Source organism: Anastrepha obliqua, chromosome 4 (assembly GCF_027943255.1).
Source record: "Anastrepha obliqua isolate idAnaObli1 chromosome 4, idAnaObli1_1.0, whole genome shotgun sequence".
Classification (NCBI taxonomy): domain Eukaryota; kingdom Metazoa; phylum Arthropoda; class Insecta; order Diptera; family Tephritidae; genus Anastrepha; species Anastrepha obliqua.
Genome location: NC_072895.1, coordinates 97275299 through 97298810, shown reverse-complemented (window position 1 = coordinate 97298810; position 23512 = coordinate 97275299). Strand labels below are relative to the sequence as shown.

General features: G+C 35.3%; 2 protein-coding genes across 4 annotated transcripts in view; both read left to right on the top strand.

The window, feature by feature from the left end:
* LOC129244771 (sterol regulatory element-binding protein cleavage-activating protein) overlaps positions 1 to 23512 on the top strand; it is a 63024-nt gene that overhangs the window by 16900 nt on the left and 22612 nt on the right. For all 3 annotated transcript variants that reach the window (XM_054882600.1, XM_054882601.1, XM_054882599.1), the window contains 2 exons: positions 17710 to 18045; positions 18195 to 18372. In XM_054882600.1, coding sequence (XP_054738575.1) covers positions 17710 to 18045; positions 18195 to 18372 — 514 coding nt within the window. The remainder of the gene's footprint in view (positions 1 to 17709; positions 18046 to 18194; positions 18373 to 23512) is intronic.
* On the top strand, positions 619 to 1189 carry LOC129244772 (nuclear pore complex protein Nup160 homolog). The gene is made up of 3 exons (XM_054882602.1): positions 619 to 836; positions 899 to 1050; positions 1110 to 1189. Exons 1-3 carry the CDS (start codon positions 830 to 832, stop codon positions 1146 to 1148), a joined length of 198 nt encoding a protein of 65 aa, XP_054738577.1. The 5' UTR covers positions 619 to 829; the 3' UTR covers positions 1149 to 1189.

Below are 23512 nucleotides of genomic sequence, written 5' to 3'. Positions count from 1 at the left end.
ATAGAGGGGCATTTAATATTTATGCATAGCCTTAAATGAAGCCAAAAATTAAATTTGCACTTTCAAATTATCAAATTTTATAGGATTAAAAAAATTTTCATTAGCACTAAAATTTTCTCAGAGTGACCTTTTTTAACCTTTTTTTGTTTAATAATATAGTTTGTTTTGTAACCTAAAGTTTCGGTAGCTTTAAATTAAAAAAAAGAAACAAACACGAAACTTCAAAATTTTCGCATTTTCGGTATAAAAAAGCACTAAATTTATTGCGAAGAGCAAATGGTTGGCACTGCACAACTCAGCAAACGTGACGTCACGTACGCTCTGATGGGCGCAATCTTCTTTCTATCACTCTTGGGCATTGAAACCAAGGTGGATTTATTATAGGTGACAGCATTCACCCAGCTGAATTTTTCGCCGTAGATATGGTTTACGTCAAAATGATATGCTTTGTTTGTATTGGTATGTACATTCATACATATGTTTACATTTGTGTTTACTGAGCTATTGATGCAAATGGAACATTTATTCACGTTTGCCAATTTATTGCGTCGCGATTGTCCTTTAATTTAATTAGTTTAAAATTTTAGGACAATTTATTGTGGCTGTATCATTGCTAGACCGTGGTGAATCATACAAAGCACTGGTTCGACTCGCTGATTATCGAAAAGACGTACAAAGGTCTACAATAATTGACAAATCTGGTTGTGGTTTATATACTGCTGCATTGAAGCTGCTTTCTGGCTTCGGATTATCACCTCTTCCCAAATGGGTACACCGCATTACCAAGGAAAGCGCCAATGAAGCATGAGCGTGGTCACAAGAAAATGAAATGGCTGGTGAGAAAAAGTAGTTTCTATGCAAACATTTTCTTTGCTATATGATTTTTTCTATAATTCAGATTTGCCTCATCGCAATAAAGCAACCAATATGGCCCGGTCTCTGTTACAAAAACTCATTTATGATTACGAGTTAGAAAATTCTACTAGCGTACGTAAATATATAGCAAACAAGCTGCTAAGTCTCAACGCTTGGCTATATAATGACTACAAGGTATGAAATTTGCTATAAAAACGTTTGACGTAATTTATTAAAAACATATATACCCACAGTTGGCGAATTGTCCAGAGCTATTGTATTTGTTCGTCTAACATAATCCCTTAATTGAAGCTGCCGAATTACCACATGCACTGTTGGAAGCTAGAAGCGAATACTCAGTTTCAGATATCAAAATATCGAATAATAGGCATAAATAATAATTTGTTTTTAATATCATAGGAGCTCACAAATTTAGAGGACGATACCACACAGCGCACAGCAAATAAAATATCCAAATAAATGAAATAACATTAATATAAATTTAATTTAATTAAATTTTTTATTTTTAATCAATTTTTCAATATTCAATAACTTATAGTATGCTCTAAATACAGGCTATAAAATCAATAAAGTTGAATTATATAAAATGAATTCATGATGTTTGGCGGCGATCCCCCGAGCAAATGGACCATAATGAGACTGGTGAATAATTTTGCTGAGCAAGGAACAGTCGCAAGAAGGCCTTATCATCGAAACCCACCAGTTCGGACGGAGGAAACGATCGCTGCTGTAGCTGCAGCTATACAAAGCAATCCAAGGGTTTCAACAAGAAGCTTATCTGCTCAACTTGGTGTCAGCCGACAGTCTTTGCAAACAATAATGCACAAAGATTTAGACTTATTTCCCTACAAAATTCAAATGGTTAACACACTGAATGCAGCAGACTTGCCGATTCGCTTGGAATTTTGCCAGAAGATCCTGCAAATGGTGGAAGAAGACCAAAACATGTTAAACTGCCTTTTCATGTCTGATGAGGCCCACTTCGATTTAAACGGCAATGTGAACAAACAAAATTGTCGAATATGGAGTACTTCTAACCCCCAGATACTCCACGAGACGGAATTGCATCCTCTTCGCGTGACAGTGTAGTGTGCGGTTTCTTCACACTGTATTGTCGCGCCTTATTTTTTTGAAGGAAATGGTCACACCGTTACGGTTACTGGAGACCGTTATTTGAAAATGCTGAAAGAATTTTTCTATCCAGAACTACGCCGAAAGAGAATTCCTTTCAACTCTGTGTGGTTTCAACAAGATGGGGCAACGTCTCACATAGCCCAGACTGTTATGACAGAGTTGCGACGAAAATTTCCCAATAAACTGATTTCAAGAAACTCCGAATTTCGTTGGCCCCCCAGGTCGCCTGACCTTACTGCACCTGACTTTTTCTTGTGGGGTTTATGTAAACAAGAAGTTTATAAAACAAAGCCAACAAATTTGGATGAACTAAAACAATCCATTCGGGCAACAATTGCGGCTATTCCTGTCGCAACTCTCAAAGCAGCAATGAACAACTTTTTACTAAGATGCCGCACTTGTGTCAACGAGCATGGGGGGCATTTAAATTCAATTATTTTTAAAACTAGTTAAGCTACATTTAATAAAATTTAATGACCTTCAACTTGAAAAAAAATAAATGAATTCCATACACTAAAAAAAAGTTATTTGAGTTTCTTAATGTAGCAAAATTCATCAGCCACCCTGTACATCTAAATTGAGAAACAATGTGGGCATACTATTTATAACAGAGTCCGAACAGGGAAATTTTTGTTTAAGCCTGATCAAACTTGGTACGGCATGATCCCTAGTGGAAATGCACTTACCCGCCGTTCATTCATAAAGTTAATGCCAAATCGATTATTGACGGTACAATAATGAATCGTGAACCGAGTCGAATCGTATTGTATGAACATGATAGTATTTTACTAGATCAAGAATAAATTAATTGATACTAAGATGTGAATTGGTTGTTATGCTGTTACAGCAACAACAACAAACAAATTATTAATCCCGTCCACGACAACAGTCGGTTCTACGTTACCAGAACGACCCGGATTTATATCCAAAATTAATGAGGAATGTGTTTTGCTGTTACAACAACCACAGCCATGTTATTAATTTATTATTATTATTAGAAGGCCATTACGCAGTGCGACCAGAGCTGATCTATTGTGAAAGGCTTATTTTTGTAACCCTAGAGTTTTAGGCTTTTTAAAAATTTTAGCACAATTTTAGGTTTATTATTCCAAAGATTGCATGGAGATACTACGATACCACCAAGCTGATGAGAGACTTCTGCAGGACAGTCACAAAGCACATGCTCTGAGCTTTCTATGTTCATTTCGCAAAAGCGGCAGACGTTGGTCTCAGATAGACCAATATTATTTAGATGATACCTCAGGCTGCAGTGACCTGTAAGATATCCTGTTAAAAGACGCAGATCTACTCTGTTTAGTGAAAGTAGCTTGTCAGATCTTCCTTTGTTGGGACTTAGGAATAGTTTGGCTTGGCGCTGACCAGCACAGTTTAGCCAGTGTGCAGCAAATTTCCTTTCTTCCCATTTTCTAAGGAATTCATTAATGTGGCTTTTTGTGACTCCACAGAAAGGCTCAGGACCAGTAAGTTGCATATTTGCTCCTTGTTTTGCAAGGTCATCAGCCATTTCATTTCCCTCATGTCCTTCATGTCCCGGAATCCAGCCTAGTGTTACTATGTTGAGGTTCCCTAACGTGTTGAGAAGGTTTAGGCAATCATTTACCAATTTGGAGGTGATAGTTGTTGATAGAAGGGCTTTTAGAGCCGCTTGGCTATCTGAAAGTATGTAGATGTGAGTACCTCTCATTTTCCTGCTAAGGCATTCTCTCACACATATTTCAATGGTATGTATTTCTACCTGGAATATTGTTGGGTAGAGTCCCATCGGAATCGATTTTTTGAATTTAGGCCCATTGATTCCTGACCCTGTTCTACCATTTTCCAGGTTTGAAAGTGATAGAATTAGTTCTCCAATCTGTGCGTTCATTAATTATAACTTGGAAGTTCCTGAAGAGTGTTGGTTTGGGTGATAGTATATCATCCCTATGAAGAATGGGACTATGTAGAAAGTCTTCTAAGATCTTTAAATGTCCTTTCATATCCCCACTTTTAAGTTTAGATATACCTATTAATCTTAAGGCACTCGAGCGAGCTTCCCTTTCAATCTAGATTGGAAGCGGTGGTATGTTCAGGAGCACAACCAATGCATCAGTAGGACATGTTTTCATAGATATTATTAATTAAAAAATAAATAAAAAATTTTGTTTTATTATTATTTGCATACCAACATATATGTAAATACATTTATACATAAAAACATTTTGATCTGAAATTAAATTGAATGTGAAAATTAATTCTTGAAAATATGCCAAACTCAACTTGAAATACCCTGTATCCAAGCTAAAATTTCCCATTCCCAATTCGCACTAGAGGCCGAATTGGGAGAGACTGATTGTGTGCCTTTTTTCGGCTTTCTTACTATCACATTCCGAGCGACATGAATCGAAACTATCGAAGTAATACTAACGTTGAACAACTAATTCAATTTTTTCCTGCAGGGTAGTGCTTGGACGAAAATGCGCAAATATGAACTTATACGAGTATAAGTACATTTTCAATAAAATTGTATTCTAATCTCACTATATGCGATTTCAGTGGGCATAAATGGCTCTAAAAAATGATAATAAATGAATAAAAGCACCTTGAGTTTAGATTTACATAACTATTAGTGCGCTGCATTAAATAGGAACTACAGCGGATATAACGGCGGAGAGAGCGAAGTGCAATACGCGTTTTACGTTTATGCAATAGTGAATTTTTTTATTCATTCATTTTTTATTTCGTGTCAATTTTGTGTTTAATATTTTAATGTAAACAATCGCAAACAAGAGATATTTAAGCGTCAGCGAATTGTAATAATACAATTAATGTAAACACTTCGTGTTTGCGATTCAACGGTGCAGTAGTCAATAAAATAACAGTAAAATGCCACCCTGATATATGTACGTCATAAATTCCAGTCATTCTGGTAGCGTAGGGCCGACAGTTGAGTAAACATTTTGGGAAACGGTATAAGTATTTTTGTGGATGTTGTAGCGGCACAAAGCACCCCCACGTATCCCGCGATTCTGAAGGAATCAGCTGATTGGGTGACGTGACATGGGTCATGACAGCGATTTGTTTACGAAAAAACTGAGATTGTGTCGGTGATATACGAAAAAAATCAACACGGTCCGGTTATTTTTTCATAGTCTTTAAATACTCTTGAAGGATTTAGAGGTTAGAGAAATGGACTTAAAAATGAGATAGAGATTGATTTCATCCTCTTACGCCATTCGAAGAATCCTCGGCAAATTCTCAGCGGATGCGCAAGTCTCGCTCGCAATTTGAGTCTTATAAGGAAATAAATCCATATCTTTGTGCAGAACTGTTTTGAAAGTATGTTCGTTGAAGCCGATTTGAGCGAATAAATTCCTTGACGAAATGCCTGGAGTGGCCTGAACACCAGCAGTAGTAACAGCTTCTATTATCAGAACTGTGGCATTTCGGGTTTAGCAACTGTCCTATCTTAGAGTTGACCAGTCTCTGCATTTTCCTCTACACGAACATTTTCGACTCCACTGCAAGCCCTAAGGATGGTGAGACAATCCCAACTGCACATTTTTCTGAAAGCGAAACAACAATCCATGGATAAAAAATTTATTAATTACTCAGAAAAACAATATTAAATTTTTTTCGCAACACGCGTTTCATCAGTTGTTCGGTTTAAAACTTTTAATATTGAATTATTTTTTAAAAAGCAAACATAAAATTGATGACAAATTGCTGATCCTGATATAATTTATAATCTTAAGAGAAGAGAGTACTATCTTTTTGACGACATAATTTTTTTTTTTAATTAATACATTCCAATCTTCCGTTGACTCTACTTGACCTTAAACACGTATTTTCAGAAAAAAAAATCAAATCGAGCCAAACAGTAAACGCGATAATGGCGATGCAGCGTAATAATAAATTCAGACATGCACTTTAATTGATTAATTAACAAATTGTCTCACTTAAGGTGTTTAATTGAACTCGATTTACACCACAAAAATTAAATTCCTTAAATACATAGCACTCAACTAATATTTAACTGAACGTAAATGGTGCGAAATCTTCCATGCAACACTGTGAAGTGTATTCAATTATAATTATATATAATTCAATAATAATTATAATTACAATATAAGCGGAAAATATATTCAAAAGGAAAACGACATGTCATGAAAATAAGAAAGAGAAATTAATTGGGTTGAAAAGTTGATGATACGTAAATGAAAATAAAAATTACAAAAATGTCTTTTCAATTATCACTTTGATTCCACGAATGTAATTTTGCTCCAATTTATGACGTACTTACGGCAAAAGTATAATCCGAGTATACGGGGCACAAAGGAGCTGTCTCCATCTCAGTAAAGCGACACCTACTAAAAACAATATACGACTGATTTGTATGAATAATGAGATAATATCGTACCAGCTGTGCATGATTCAATTATTAAAGGTTTGCTCACTACTGACATTCGATTTTTGGCAATGCTTACAAAAGGTTGTATTTAAGAAGGTGAATAAAGTGGAAAATATTAAATCCTTTTTTTGTAAAAATGGTAGCAAAAAAGTATTTTCTTACTTAAATGGAAAGAAACTGTGAACGGTTTAAAAAATAAATTTTAATTAATATTTGAAAGTAAAGAATGGTACAAATAGAAGTTTAAGAAATTATTTCACTTAATCCAAAATTTTATATTGTGAATTAATTTTTAAATTTAAAACAGACCGCGAAGTTGCGAAGTTTCGCCAATATGAAACTAGTTTGTTAAAAATAAATAAATAATTGGCACGTACAATTGTGTTAGGTGTTTGGCTTGGCCGAGATCCTTCTCGTATTTGTAGCGCGCGTTGCACAAATAGAAGGACCTATAGTTTTAAGGGGTTAGGGGTAGTCAGAGGCCCGAAAAAATGATGATTTTCACGAATTTTTTTTTGCTACTTAATTAATTTATTTAACAAAAATAAAAACATAGCATAAAAACATCATGTTTTAACTTGACTTCACCAAAATTTCAAAAAAAAAATTAATAATTGCAAAAGTTATCGCTGTTTGTGTGAAGTCCGTTTCTCCAGAAGTCCCTTGCGGTGAACATCACAAGTCCTTGCAGATTCATCTAAAACCAATCGGACAAGAAAAATTAGTTTTATTAATAGATAATCTTGTGCCTGATCGAAGCTTTTTTTTTTCAAAATGAACAAAATGGCGGCCTCAGAAAATTTTTTCCAGATTTTAGAAAAAAAAAACCAACATTTAATTGTTAAAAAAAAATCGAAATTTTTGAAAAAAAAAAATCCTTCGATCAGGCACAAGTTTTTTATGTTTTTCAAAAGCTGTATAAATTTTATTGAAATCTACGTAGCGGTTTTTAAGTTACAGTGTTCACCAGTTTGAAAAACATAGTTTTGAGAAAAACGCATTTAAAGTTTTGCTATCGGCTCCGGAGCGGCCGAGCGCCCTTTGTTAATTGTTGAATAACTTGAAAAGTATTTGTCGGATTCACTTCAAATTTTTACACAATATTTTTAAAACATTATACTTTAAGAAAATGCAAAAAAAAAATCGATTTTTTGAAAATTCTGACTACCCCTAACCCCTTAAACCAATTCCGGCAGATGGTTTTTATGAGAAGCTTTTTCATGCCGGTACTGTGCTTTGTTGCTAAACCTCCTCTGGACACTTCATCCATCCATGGGAAGGTGTGCTCATTGGAAACAAGTTCCGTCAATCCCAACTTTTTTATAATGAGGTCTGAAATGTTATCGATCGCGACAGGACTCCCTGTCGTAACTCTTTGAGAAAAGCTAGCTCTTTGCTAAACATGAAGTCCGTCTAAATCATCACATCATAAGAAATAAAGCTTTGTAAATTCTCCACTCATCGATCTCGGATTGCGTCAATTACTCTGATTTATGTTCTGACTTAAGCGGTATGTATTTTATGTCATACTACCATAGTCCTCTTTAGCGAATTGTTGTCTGCTTATGAGCCCATTTTGAAAATGAAATGTGTTTTCTACAAATTTTACATATCCTCTACTTTTACTCAAAATTTCTAGAACTAGCAACCCAGTGTCTTGTTAAGGGGGGAGCCTGCTTTAGAGGCTTCAAAAAATCGATTTTTTTGCATATATGTCTTCCCAAACTATCCAAGAATGTATCCTCGAAATTTCAGAAGCAATTTCAAAATATCTTCGGAGTTACAGAAGAAATTGTGTGCGGTTTTTTTATTTTTACGATTTTTCCTAATTGGCGGGAAAGATAGGGAAAAAATTAAACGTCCTATAGAAACGAGATAACATTGATTGTATTCGGAATTAAATTATCCTCTAGTTGAACCTAAAAAACCTTAAGAAAGTTATGATTAATCCACTTTTTAAACAATCTAAAGTGAATTTGTTTTTCCAAAAATATTAATTTTTTTTTAATTAGCGAAAAAATGTTGAATTTCTCACTTTTTGTCTAGTTTTCTTGGTTTAACTAGAAGCTATACTATACTAAAATAAACTTGTTTTTGGTTTTTGATGAAAATTGCGACCTGCATCTTTCCCGCCGCACGACACATGCATACTCGAGGCGCCTCGGAAAAATGCTTGTACCAGGCATAATATGACATATGTTTTAATGAAAAAATTTGAGCAGACTGTTGAAATATATAACAATAAAACGTGAAAGTTTCGTTTCAATCGAAAATTTTTTTCCTTCGCAAAAAAATCCACGAAAAAATCGTTTTTTGAAGCCTCTAAAGCAGGCTCTCCCCTTAAGGGAGCCGATTTGTCAAGAGAGAAGGAGAAAGCTGTTTACTGAGCAAACCTTTTATCATTGAATTCAAATGAGCTAGTTTTTATGAGTATTATTCAGAATTCAAGGCTATAAAAGCGCGGATTTTTAATTTGAATACCTGTGCATAAAGAGTTCACCTACTTACAACGGCAGATGTATCGTATAATATTTCCACAGCAAACTCTTAATGAAAATCAACTTTTCTCGCCGGTGCCATTGATTTTCTCACATTTTTATGCATTCGCCTGTCTATCTAATTGCTAATTCGGCTTGCTGTCTGCCACGTTTCTGAATTTTTTTTTGTTTTTTTTGCTGAATTGTTGTTTATAATTCATTTAAGCAGCCGTCCGTACGGAAGTAGACGTCAGCATGGTCGTCGTCGTGTGAATATTAATCCGTTTTATATTTGAAAGCTTCAAACCATTGCTGTTACTTGCGTTGAGTATAAATTGCACCTTTTCGATCTGTTCTCAATACCGAGGGATACCGAAAAGTTGGAAAACGTTCTCGAATCGTTTTCTTTTAGATTCGGTAATCAGCTGGTGTCAGCGAAAGTATTACCGCTGTGTAGTAAAGTTGACCTAACCCAATGTAAATAATGCAGAGATGTGGCCAACATCAGACCGTTAATCGATTTCAAAGGAATCAACTGATTGGCTGATGTAACCGAGGGGGTCATAACAGCGGTGTTTTTACGAAAAAACTTAAATTGTGTTCGTGATATACCTAAAAAATCTCCACTCGTGTTACTTCGTTGCCGTCTGAACGGCTGATTGGACGAGTGTGTGAATACGTGTGAAATGAGCGGGCAAAAATCTGCTGCCGAGTACCCGGCGACATGGGTACTCTCACAATTTTGCTTGCGATGCCCAAACCTGTTTGTTGCTGTTGTTGTTGTAGCAGCATAAACATTCCCCATGCATATAGGAGGAATGCTGCTGAAGTGACAGTCCTTGGCCGGATATAAATGCGGGTCGTTCCGATTACGTAGAACCGACCGTCGTGGGAACGCCCAAACCTGGTAATCTATCATCCTTGATCCTTTCTAATAGTTAAGTGTTTTTAACCGCTTTTACAGCTGATACATGCTGATTAGTTTCACTTGATTAGTTCACTCGACGAGATGGAAGAGCACTTGCAAATTTGATTGGGGTGTCTATGAAAATTTACATTTTAGCTCGAGGCCTTATAAAACCACGCGAGTAACGGTGTGCGAATAAGGACGAGTTAAGCTTCAAGCTGGAAATATCAGGTTGGCAAAAAAGTCTTGCGATATTTCCGCAAGCTTGTCTTTGCAAGCGCGTAGTTCTAGTTGTATTCGTCGCATCGGTTCACGCTAGAGCTTTTTGGAAAGCTCTTTTCACGTGCTTACACGTGTTTGATTAATTGTTGTTTGCTTTTAGTCGTTCGTGAGTTATAGCGTCGCAAACATGGAGCAAAATAAAGAGAAAATACGGCATATTTTACAGTACTACTACGATAAAGGCAAAAATGCATCTCATGCTGCCAATAAAATTTGTGCAGTTTATGGACCCGATACAGTTTCCATTTCCACCGCACAACGATGATTTCAACGTTTTCGTTCTGGTGCAGAGGTGATCGAAGATGCGCCACGGTCCGGAAGGCCTGTCGTCGAAAATTGCGATAAAATCGCTGAATTGATCGAAAGAGACCGGCGTAGTAGCAGCCGTAGCATCGGCCAAGAGCTGGGCATGAGTCATCAAACCGTTATAAACCATTTGAAGAAGCTTGGATTCAAAAAGAAGCTCGATATATGGCTGCCACACGACTTGACGCAAAAAAACATTTTTGCCCGCATGGATGCATGCGAATCGCTTCTGAATCGCAACAAAATCGACCCGTTTTTGAAGCGGATGGTGACTGGCGATGAAAAGTGGGTCACTTACGACAACGTGAAGCGCAAACGCTCATGGTCGAAAAGCGGTGAAGCTGCCCAGACGGTGGCCAAGCCTGGATTGACGGCCAAGAAGGTTCTTCTGTGTGTTTGGTGGGATTGGCAGGGAATCATCCACTATGAGCTGCTCCCCTATGGCCAAACGCTCAATTCGGACCTGTACTGCCAACAACTGGACCGCTTGAATGCAGCACTCATGCAGAAGAGACCATCTTTCATCAACAGAGGCCGAATTGTCTTCCATCAGGACAACGCCAGGCCACACACATCTTTGGTGATGCGCCAGAAGCTCGGATGGGAGGTTCTTTTGCAATCACCGTATAGTCCGGATCTCGCACCAAGTGATTACTACCTATTTCTGTCCATGGCAAACGAGCTTGGTAGTCGGAAGTTGTCCACAAGAGAGTCCTGTGAAAATTGGCTCTCCGAGTTTTTTGACAATAGGGAAGCGAGCTTCTATAAGAGGGGCATTATGAAGTTGGCATCTCGTTGGGAACTCGTCATCGAACAAAACGGCGCATATTTGACTTAAATCGCATTATTATAACCAATTTTATGAACAATTGAAAATTCAATAAAAATACCGCAAGACTTTTTTGACAACCTTATATTCGCAGACATACTAGATTACCAAAGCGTAAAATGATATTGTAACGTATTTGAATATTTTTGACAAGAAAATGTTAACTAATTTAATTTATCCCTTTCTATTTTTAAATAAATTTTTCAATATTTAAATAATCAATTATCAAGGTTTGAAAAGTAGTTTCTTGCAGGTTAGCGCCACCAGCGGATCAGTTTTCGTAAAAGTTTGGTCAAATGTTTGGTCCTAATCTCAAAGGATTATTCAAAACAAACGTATCTAACTTCCAAATCAAAATTATTCTAACGCATTAAAACTTCATAAATTTTAAATTTTTACCTTAGCAACATTATTGACGCCAATCAGAGCATCTGCATAATTATTTCATGCGATACTATCAAAAAAATATGTCATTAGTCTTAGACATTTTTGTGTACATACATTGTTATCTCTCGCCTCTGTCACACGCCGCTCGAATAACGAATGTGTTCGTGCAGCCACCACTCCATCACAATTGCTCCTATCGCACGTTGACCGCTGACCAATTGGGGCGGCAAGTGAATTATTGTCAATAGAAAACATTAGCGAGTCTTGAAGGCGTTAACATTTTTCGCATTCTTCGCAAATATTTTTCGTTTTAATGTATTTTTGCACTCTGTTTTTCATCTCATTGTTTTTCTAAGTCGCTGTCACTTAAGCTGTCATATCTCTGTATGTATATGTGCATATGTAGATAGCCTTGCCGCAAAGTTCAAGAACTCTTATATAGTAACTAAAATAGTCTTAATTGATTATAAGTTCTATGTATTTTGCATTTTGAAAATAATTAATTAATGACAAAGTATTCAAAATATTTACGGTATCTGTGGAACCACGCCTTATCTTCTTAAATTAAAATTGCTCAAAAGATTCTAGAAATAGATTTTATTTTCATTAGTCTATTCAAACACCTGTTCACATGTAGAGAGGAATGAAAAGTGCATTTAATGGGGAAAAAGAAGAAATTATAAAAACTCTGAACAAAAAGTACATTCATGTTTTCTCTCCTATTTTGCCAGTTACATTTCCCATACGAAAGAGAGATGACATGAAAATCACAACAAAAATGTTACTATGCCACAAAGGCCATGGTGGAAAGAATAATGAGATGGCGCCTCTCGTGGTCCCGTTACTTTGCTCTCAGCGAATTTGACAACGAGTTACGTGATTTTAGGTCCAGTATGGCCAGATGACCATTTTCGTAACTTGACTTAGCATTTTTTTTTTTTGTTATTTTTATAATTTTTTGTCTCGGAGTTTTAGTTCTTGCTTCATGACATTTTTCTAGCCTGTTCTAATTAAAAGTAATGTTTATGATTTTGTAAAATATACATTTTTTTAAATAAGTTCAATAATTCACTTAGTTTTATTTAGCTTTACTTTTTTTAACATCTGGTGGCATTGCCCGCGACTGCAGGTGTTGTTCGTGTTCTTCTGCTTTCGGCAGTCAAATCTCTCTCTCGCTACTGCAGTGTTGCCTAGCTTTGGATATAAAAACGCACTAAAATGCCCATTCAAAGAACATAACACAACAAATTTTTATTGAATTATTTAAAGAACTTTGTATGCGTGACAAATTGTCTTTAGAATGTGCGTTTTTTTTGAAGTGAAAACTTCTTTAGAATCGTTGGGAGTGATTTGAGACTCGATGAAACGAAAAAGCGACACCAAAAAGAAGAAGAAAAAAGATATACGTATATATATGTATGTATATGTATGTATAGAAAATGCTTCATTACCAGGCACACAGAAGGATGGCATAAGTAAATTTAAATTTGTGAATTTATATATGCATGCTTGTTTTACGGAGGGTTTCACTTCTATCGCGTCTAACCGTTAGACTGGTATTTTTTTTAATAAATGTGTTTTGCTTATGTACAATTTAATTTATAAGTTATTTTTGTCAAACGAGACTCTTTGGTTAAGGGAACGACGTATTTGCTATATTTGAGGTTATGTAACTAGATAAGGTACTCTTTTTGTAAAAATGTCAGTATGGTTTCTTTAGTATTTTCGGGTATTTTGTTGCTTATTTTTATAATGAATACACCTCTTGATGCCCTATGTCCCACTAAGGATTGATGGCCGGAAGAAACTATTACACCTCTATGGTTTTAATCCGCATTCAGTAAATTCAAACGCCTTTTAAAACGTGTAAAAAGTTTTCAATCTTAAGAAGAGTTGAGAGAGGGACATTTAATATTCTTCCATAACCTTAAAAGGAGCAAAAAATTAAATTCACACTTTCAAAATATCAAATTTTATTAAAACCAACTAATTTTCATTAGCACTAAAATCTTCTCAGAGTGGCCTTTTTTAACCTTCTTTTGTATAATAATACAGTTTTTTTTTTACTCAAAGTTTCGGTAGCTTTAAATTAAAAGAAAAAGAAACAAACACGAAACTTCAAAATTTTCGCATTTTCGGTATAAAAAAGCACTAAATTTATTGCGAAGAGCAAATGGTTGGCAATACTGCACAACTCAGCAAACGTGACGTCACGTACTCTCGTATGTATGTATGCATACCTCACTCACGAAACTATTTTTAAACAACAAAATTTCTGTTCGAAGATGCATTTTGTGAGAATAAAAAAAAGATCGCACTATTGTCGCACATTTGAGAGAAAAAACACAAATAAAAGGCATACAGCATAAATACCATGCATTTTTTATTTTAGTCAACTGAAAATTGCAGCAAATTTATAGCAGAAAGTTCGGCTGTTTATAGAATTCTTAATGTCGAGATAATTTTCTGTACGATTAAGAATTGTGACCTGTAAAATAACGTTCATTCAAATAATTTCGATTATAAAAATTCCAAACCTCATTCTAAGGCATTGTTAGCGAATCTTTTCAAAATAAAGAGGACTTTTTTTTTCAAATAAAAGTTGAAAGTTCTCAGTGTTTTTACTATAATATAATATTTGCAAATTATTCTAATAATGTTTCTTGTAATCTTTAATTCCAGCGAATAAGTGCTCACATGCCACGCCACATATGTATTTATCAAATTAATTATAATTATAAATATTAATTTTAATTGGTTTATAAAATTCTATTGAATACTAAATGAATTTTATAACAAATAAAATAGAGTAATTAACAAATAGCTATTAATTATAATTGGTTTATAAAATACTAGCAAACCCGGCCCCCTTCGCTGGGCACACTAAAATAGAATAGATATGGTTTAGAACAGAAAATATATGGTTTTCATATTATTTATTTCTTTATTCTTTATTCAAGCGCTTTGGCATAAACAATATTTTTTGTTTTTCTATTTGTTTTTGAGTAAATATAAAATATAAATTGAAAATCAGGAAAAAAGAAGATTGTTTTTAAATTTCAAATCAACGCAAATGAATAACTAAGAAACAATCGTCTTTTTTCCTGATCATCCATGAATTTTTCGTTTCAATTTATATGTTTTATTAAGAATTGGAGCTTTTTTAACCACTATCCATTTATATTTTTCAAAAAAAAAAAAACGAAAAAAATTTTTTTTTCCACGAACACATAATTTCATTCGGATTTCACATTAAATTCTCAAATTTCGTAAGAAATTATTCACTGTTCCAAAATCCACTCCAAAAAAATTCACAAACAATTTTTACATGTTGCACTTACGTTTTTTCCTTATGGCATCCAAATCAGAAAGAAATATTGACACATTGTAACTAACACTGTCAATTTGACAGTTCAGTTCCGCCCCAAGCGTTAAAAAAGTAAGCGACATTATGGCTGGCTCAAAAGAACGCTGTACCCGTTCCCACTGCTCCGAATTACAACCAAACTTTACGAAACCCATTTTACTTACTTACTTACTTACTTACTTAACAATGTGCATAAGTTTGGTTTAATTCGGTGCAAAGACACGGCGGGTTAACGTTTTGGCATATATTTCGAGAAACTAGTCATCAATAGGTATGAAAATTACCCCGTATTAAAGCACTTATCAACAGCTTTCATTTGATACCTATATTGTGCATACACAACCAAAGGTTACCGGGTCCACGTTTTGACCTATATCTGGAGACCCCAGTCACGTAGCGGCATGAAAAATACTCTGTACTAAAGCATTCACCAACAGTTTCAGTTTGATATCCATATTGTACAAACACATTCTAGGCTCCACGTTTTGGTCTCTATCTCGAGATCCTAGTCACGGAGCGGCATGAAAAATACTCTGAACTAAAGCATTCACCAACAGCTTCCATTTGATACCCATATTGTACATACACGTCCGAAGGTTACCCGGGTCCACGTTTTGACCTATATCTCGAGACCCTAGTCATCAATAGGTATGAAAATTACCCCGTATTAAAGCACTTATCAACAGCTTTCATTTGATACCCATATTGTACAAACACATTCTAGGGTCCACGATTTGGTCTCTATCTCGAGACCCTAGTCACGGAGCGGATGGAAATACTCTGAACTAAAGCATTCACCAACAGCTTCCATTTGATACCCATATTGTACATACACATCCGAAGGTTACCCGGGTCCACGTTTTGACCTATATCTCGAGACCCTATCTACCAATAGGTATCCAAACTATACGGAAACCATCTTCAATACCTTCTTAACAATGTGTGTAAGTTTGGTTTAATTCGGTGCGGACACGGCCGGTTAGCGAACACACACAAAAAGTTGACTTTATTTTATATATAAGATTTTTTTCAGTTTGTGTCCGAAAAATCCAAATATCTTACGGAACCCTATTTTTTCCAAAATAAAATGTAATCCATGTTACTCTTGGATAATGTAGTTTTCGAATGGTGAAAGAATTTTTAAAATCGGTCCAGTAGTTTTTGAGCCTATTCGTTACAAACAAACAAACAAACAAACAAAGTTTTCCTCTTTATAATATTAGTATAGACTAGTTTTTTCTTTAATTTTATAATAAATAAAACAGAGTAATTAACAAATAAGTACAATACGAGGGGTGCCTTTTATATGTCGGGATTTGGCAACCCTGGTGTTGCAATCTGGCAACTGACAGCTGTAACGCAAAGTTTGACATTTTTTGGCTTACGTACTCAGAACGTTTTGAAATACCAGCGCCATTTGTGTTGTTTACAGTAACTTAAAAGATTCATCTCGGTCCAAAAATGGAATTAAATCGTAAACATTTTCGTGCGATTATTTTTTACAACTTTCGACGTGGATTAACTCAGCAACAATGCATGGATGAACTTAATTAATTTTTTGGGGATGAAGCTCCATCAAGGACCAGTGTTTATCGATGGTATGGTGAATTCAATCGTGGTCGTAGTTCACTCCAAGACGAATTTCGTGAAGGTCGTCCAAAATCAGTTGTTGTTCCGAAAACCATTGATGCTGTGCCCGAACTGATATTGCAAGATCGTCATGTGACCTAGAGTGAGATTGAGACAATCTTAGGCATTAGTGGGAGAGCATACATTCAATATTGCATAAACATTTGACTGTCAAAAAAATTTGTTCGCATTGGATCCCACACAATTTGTCAATCGTGTCGGCTCGTGTCGATTGGTCGAAGGAAATGCTCAAAAAATACGATCGCGGGGCTTCGAAACACGTCTATGACATCGTGACAGGTGATGAATCATGAATTTACGCGTATGAGCCCGAAAGTAAACAGCAGTCGACTGTATGGGTGTTTCAAGATGAGCCAAATCCAAAAAAAGTTGTTCGCGCACGAAGCACTTCCAAGCAAATGGTCGCCTGTTTTTTCGGAAAAACTGGACATGTCGCAACCGTACTACTAGAACAACGCAGAACAGTAAATTCTGAGTGGTACACAACCATTTGTTTGCCATTTGTCTTCCAAGAAATTAGGAAAACCAATCGCCAAAGACGGGTCACTCTTCACCAGGACAATGCGAGCTCTCACACATCGGCTCAAACAACTGCATTTTTGAGCACTTAAAACATCAAATTAATGGGTCATCCGCCGTATAGTCCTGACTTGGCACCGAATGACTTCTTTTTATTCCCGTACGTAAAAAACAAACTGAGAGATCAACGTTTTTCGACACCTGAAGAAGCGGTTGCGGCATTCAGAAGGCATGTTTTGGAAGTACCTCATTCAGAGTGGCAAAAATGCTTCGACAATTGGTTCAAACGCATGTAAAAGTGTATAGATCTTTTATGGAGAATATTTTGAAAAACAATAAAATGATTTTCGATGATTAAAATTTGTTTTTGTTTTCTAATCCTGCCATATAAAAGGCACCCCTCATATAGCACAATAACTAAATGCCGTTTGCCTTTAGTTGCGAGCTGTCGTAATATTTCAGATTTTAAGTAAATCCAAAACTGTATTTCTCACACTGCGCATTTAACGCATTTTAACATTAAAATATATTAATCAATCATTTTATCTCTTTTCTTCTGCTTTATAGTTACCCCCTCATCAATGTACCGCTACCCGGCACAATACCCACCAAAATTATGCTCCCCTTCGACGGTCGTTATTCATTATTCGCGGAACAACCACAACAAAACGTCTCATTGGTTAGGAATTTCTTTAGTCCTCCAATAACGAACAACAACTTCAGCTACGATCCGCCATTTCCATGGGCAAAAAGTTCTCCTGTTTTTTACGTACAACAAATAATGTTACGCACTGGTGTGCTACCATGGACCGAAGACATGCAGCTAATGGATGCATTTCGTGCACCACTTTACGAAGTCTTTAAATTGTTGGAAATTGTACGCAATCACGAAAGCGCCGAGAAGTGAGTAGCTAAATATAAATAATTTATGTACATAAATACATTGTTTGCTTATAAGTATGTAACATGTGCAATTGTATTTGTTAAACGAGTTTGATTGAAATTAATCGTGTATGTATTTCATTTTTTTTTTTTTATTTTTTTTTTTGCAGTAAACGCACATTAGATCAATCTTGTTGGCATGTGGATAATGTCAAACGTTCACGCGATGAGAGAGTATTATTCCCCGAATACAATTGCTTGGTATTGTCGCCGGCGAATTTATGGTCACAAGATATACAAAATTTCACTAAAGATTCTAATTTATTAAGTACTATTTTTCAGTATCATGTAAGTATGAACAAATATATCTATTATATATTTAAACTTGGCAAAATTACTTTTTAATGGCCGCTTATTTTATGCTGTGTCAAGTTATTGACAAGTACCACACCAGAAAAGCTTTCAAATTGAAGTTTTTGTTGTCCTACTACTATGATTTGCTGTTCAATAAGTGCTGCAACACAATAGTTTATAGACTATTCAGTTATGATGCTCATTTCTTTGAAAACACGTTGAATACATACTAGATAAATGGTATTCATGTTTCTGATCAAATAATCTGCACAACTATTGATGTATAAACATTTCATTAAATAAACACTAGGGGAAGTGGGGGATAGTTGATTATAGTTTTGGTTTAGGTCAATATTTATGAATTTCTGAATAAATTAGATAACAATAATGACAACTCACGAAAGGGACAACATTCCTGCACATTATTTTTATCACGTTAGTTTTTAAATAGGTGGGCATATTATTTTATTATTATTATTTAAAATATAGTGCAAAATGATCAAGTGTCCCCAATAGTGGGATACTTGAGCATAAACAAGGGATACTTGATCATAGATTAAATAAAAAGAAATTTAACTCAAAAACAAAAACAAAACATTTATTTCAAAATACAGTCGGTTATCTTAAATACTTTCAAATATATCCAGAGCCTTTATGAAGGAATAATACATTCTTCCACCTTTTAAAATAATATTTGGATCTGGAACTAATCCAATAATGTCTTCAAATTCAACATCGCTGACATCAGATTGTACTAACGAGAACAATTTTTAGTTTCATCCGCACATTTCAAAGAAATAACGCGACAACCAAGATCGTCATAATCTACCTGGTCAATTATGCATAAGTACCGGTATATTGAAGAACATTTTCTTGCCTCCTTTAAAGCGCACAACAATGAATTTCCCCTTTTTTAAATTGTCTGAATTCACTGCCTTTAGCTCCTCAAATTTTTCTTAAAATTCATTTAAAGAATCTTCAGATTCTCTAAACGAAAGTTCCCCTTCACTATAAGAAGATGAAAACACTCTTTCTTAACCCTCTCCTTAGGTTTCTTGTCTTTAAGAGTTTTTTTGTTAGTCTTGTCTGCCTTTTGTTTCATCTTTTCCTCTCTTAATTTTAGCTCTGTTTCTAAGTCTTGTTTGACAGATTTTAACTTTTTCCTCCCTTTTCTATTAACTGCGCTTCTTGGACCAGCTTTTGGAACGGGTATAACTTCAGTAGGACTAACAAGGAAGCTTGATTCTTCCCTTTGATGTGAAGCAGAACTGGGTCCTGGTTTTTCATCCTGAATTACTTGATCACAGCAATCAGAGAAGTTAGATGGCCCCGGGAGTGAAGTACAACTTGTTACTGCTTCCTCATTTTGTGCAAATTGGGAATGGATTCAAGCAAGTCGGGTGGCCTTGCTTCTTCACACTGCGCCTGGTCTGATTCACTTTGATGGTCAGGCAATAGTGGACTATTGTTTTGTTTATTATTGTCTTTTTCTGTGCAATTTTCTTTGGTTGTGACTTGAGAAAGCTCATGCTCAGGGCGGTCTGTAACATATGCACAGAGAAAGTCATCATCAGTGAATATTAATCTATCAACAGGTTGTATACCTGTTTTTTTAAAACTATTATTTAAAATATTTGTTGCAGTAAATGCAAGAGAGACATATGAGACATCATATATTGTTATAACTCTTCCCGGGTTTTTTGACATCCATTCATTAACAGCCCGGTCATATGCATTTTTGAAAGGCCCAAAGACTCCAACATCAAGAGGCTGTAGCTTATGGCTACAGTGGGGTGGCAGTGTTAATAATATAATCCCATTCTCTTTGCAGAACTTTAGAGATATTTAGTATTAAGAATATCAAGGGATACTCGATCATATGATCAAGTATCCCTTTAAAACAATGATCAAGTATCCCTTAAAACAGGTGGTATCTTAACCTAAAAAAGAATCACTTACCTTGAACTATAAAACAACTACAACATGTTCAAGAGATGCACAAAAACCAACAAACTTAAAAAAACCCCTATTTAAGCGCTCCAAAATTAACGAACGAAGTCAAAAAATACTTAGGCAAGGTCTGTAACCCAGAATCTGTTCGTAGAGTTCTGCGTGAAGAAAATATTCATGGAAGGACTGCCCGAAATAAACCGTTGATTAATGCTCGTAGTAGAAAACAAAGAATAGAGTTTTGCAGACAACATTTGAACAAAGACATTTCGTTCTGGATGTCCCTTTTTTTTGCGGATGAAAGCAAATTTAACCTTTTCACGTCTGATGGGAAGTCCTGCGTTTAGAGAAAACCAAACACCGCGCTTCAACCATATAATTTGTGCTCTACAGTTAAACACGGCGGGAGCAGTGTGATGGTATGGGGTTGCATGCCCTATTCAGGCGTCGGAAATTTGACATTTATCGAAGCAAACATGAATAAAGAGATGTATCTGGATCTGCTAAAAGATAATTTAGTACAAAATGCGGATAAAATGGGGATTAGGGATTCGTTTAGGTTCTACCAAGACAACAATCTCAAGCATATAGTACATCTGGTATTGTAAAAACTTGGCTTATCGGGAACTGCTCACATGTAGTCACATGTAGTACAGACACCTGCACAGAGTTCAGATCTCAACGTTATTGAGAATTTATGGTCAGTACTAGAAAATAAAATAACAAACCACAATATTTCTAATGCTTCTGATCTGAAGCGGACACTACAGGAAGAATGGGATAAAATTAGTTCCGATTATATAGCAAAACTTGTAGAATCTATGAATTCCCGATTAAAAGCTGTTCTGAATCAAAAGGAATACCCCACTAAGTATTAGCCCTAATCATGAAATCGAAATATTAATGTGTTAATGTTTTTCGAATACTTTTAATTCAGTGTATCATTTAAGCTGTGACCTCAAAATTGTGACTGAATTATTTTAATTTGCCATATCTAAGTTATGAAGAAACATTTTTTTGTTATTTTTTGTTAGTAAATAAAACATGTTATTTAACAATAAAAAATATACGATTTTTTTCTGTAATGGAAACACCATAAAATATATTTGATATTTTAATAATTTTCTTTGACTGCATCAAATAAGCTGTGAGTTATTGTGTATTTGTGTTTTTCAATCAAAATGGAATGCCTTCTAATAAAATTCACCGTCTTAAAGATATCTGACATCAACAACGAATATAAAATTAAATCTTTCCCACACGTTTCTTTCGTTTTTTTTTCTTTTTTGTAACATGAAACATCGCGTAACGTACTGTTCGAACTACCAGATTGCAAAAATAGTTGATTAATCACTGTGAAAATTAGAAGAACTATACACACATACATATATTATTGAGATTTCCCCTTCTTTACAAATGGCGTCACTGCTTCGATGTGAATTTAAAAGTCCTGTTATATTAAGTTGCGTTATTGGTTGCACAGATCTGGCTATTTTCATAAAATGTAACTTTGCGTGGCCACTAAAATAGGTACTTTGTGGATAACTCTTACATTTTAATAAATCAAGTGAAAATTATTGAACGCAACGTTAGTAGGGAATTAGATAAATCATTCCATAACTAATAATAAATATGAATTTCTTTCAAAGATGGATCGCGCGCACCATTGCACAGTCGAGGAGCGGAGGCTTGCCAATATTTGAAAACGAAAAAAACCTACACTTCATTATACTAAAATTCCAAGTGATATAAAATTGTATTATTAAAAAATTGTATAAAAAGTTTAAAATTTGACGAAAATTTTTTGAAGTTAAGAATTTTGTACAAAATTTGGAACCATTTGTTATGCAATAACTAGGTAGGTGCGGTGGTTGTCATAAAGACACACTTAGACCTTTCGCAGGTCCATTGTGAAACCACTGGAGCTTATCCTTACTCTACGTGCTCCTTTTCAAACCATCTGGTAGCTTTAATAAACGAGCAGAGCTTCGTTAGTTTTAGATGGGCTATGTCCGCTACATCGGTTAGAAATGCTGTATCAAGAGTGCGCAGCCTTCTCATAGCTAGACTTTCATACTCACATAAAAGGTGTCTGACTGTTTCCTCTTCTTCTGTATTTAGACAGTTTCTACAGAAATCGAAGTACGGGAGTCCTAACCTTCTAGCGTGGCTGCCTATTAAACAATGACCAGTTAATACACCTATCATTTTTCTTATAGCTTCTCTGTTAAATCTTAGCAAGATCTTCGATCGACCGCTGTTCCAGTTCGGCCATGTCTGTCTGCTTAGTTCGCATGTTGTGAGGTTTTGCCAGCTTGTATTTACCTTTTTGGTGGTTTTCTTGTCTATAAGTAATTTACAAGTGGCTATGGGCATGGATATCAGCGCCTTATCCGGTTCGAGATCGAGCGTTGTACCGGTACGTGCAAGTTCATCCGCCTTGCAGTTTCCTGCAATATTCCTGTGGCCTGGCACCCAGATGCACCTTGTAGCACTTAGATACGTCATTTAGTAGTTTAAAACATTTTAGAACTGTTTTTGACGAGTGCGTTTTTGATTCAAGCGCTCTTATTGCCGCTTGACTGTCCGAGTAAATGAAGACTTCATTTGTGGATAATACTCTCGTTTTTATTTCTGTAAGTCCCTCTTTTATGGCAGTGACTTCCGCCTGAAATACACTTCTGAGCCATCTGTGTAGATGTTTAAATCATTTTTCTTAACAATAAGCCCGTTATCCCATTCCTCTTTGGAAGGAAATACTGTGACAAAGTATTTATTTAAATTGATGTCTTTGGTCTTACAGAAATCCGTTGTGCCAGGAATGCAGGGGAATTGTTCTAAAATTGAGAAGTGTCCTCTTTGATTCGTTCTGAGTAGGCCGATTTCTCTTAGTCTGAGAGTTGCTTTGGCAGCTGTTTGCTTACAGAATTACTCTATTGGTAAAATATTAAGTATAATACAGGGTGGCTGATGAATTTTTCTACATTAAGAAACTCAAATAACTTTTTTTTTAGTGTATGGAATTCATTTATTTTTTTTTTTTTCAAGTTGAAGGTCATTAAATTTTATTAAATGTAGCTTAACTAGTTTTAAAAATAATTGAATTTAAATGCCCCCCATGCTCGTTGACACAAGTGCGGCATCTTAGTAAAAAGTTGTTCATTGCTGCTTTGAGAGTTGCGAC

What these genes read in the sequence shown, in the direction of transcription:
- LOC129244772 (XM_054882602.1), top strand. An exon ending in GGCTATATAATGACTACAAG is followed by an intron (nt 1,051 to 1,109) that starts GTATGAAATTTG and finishes ATATACCCACAG; the next exon opens with TTGGCGAATTGTCCAGAGCT.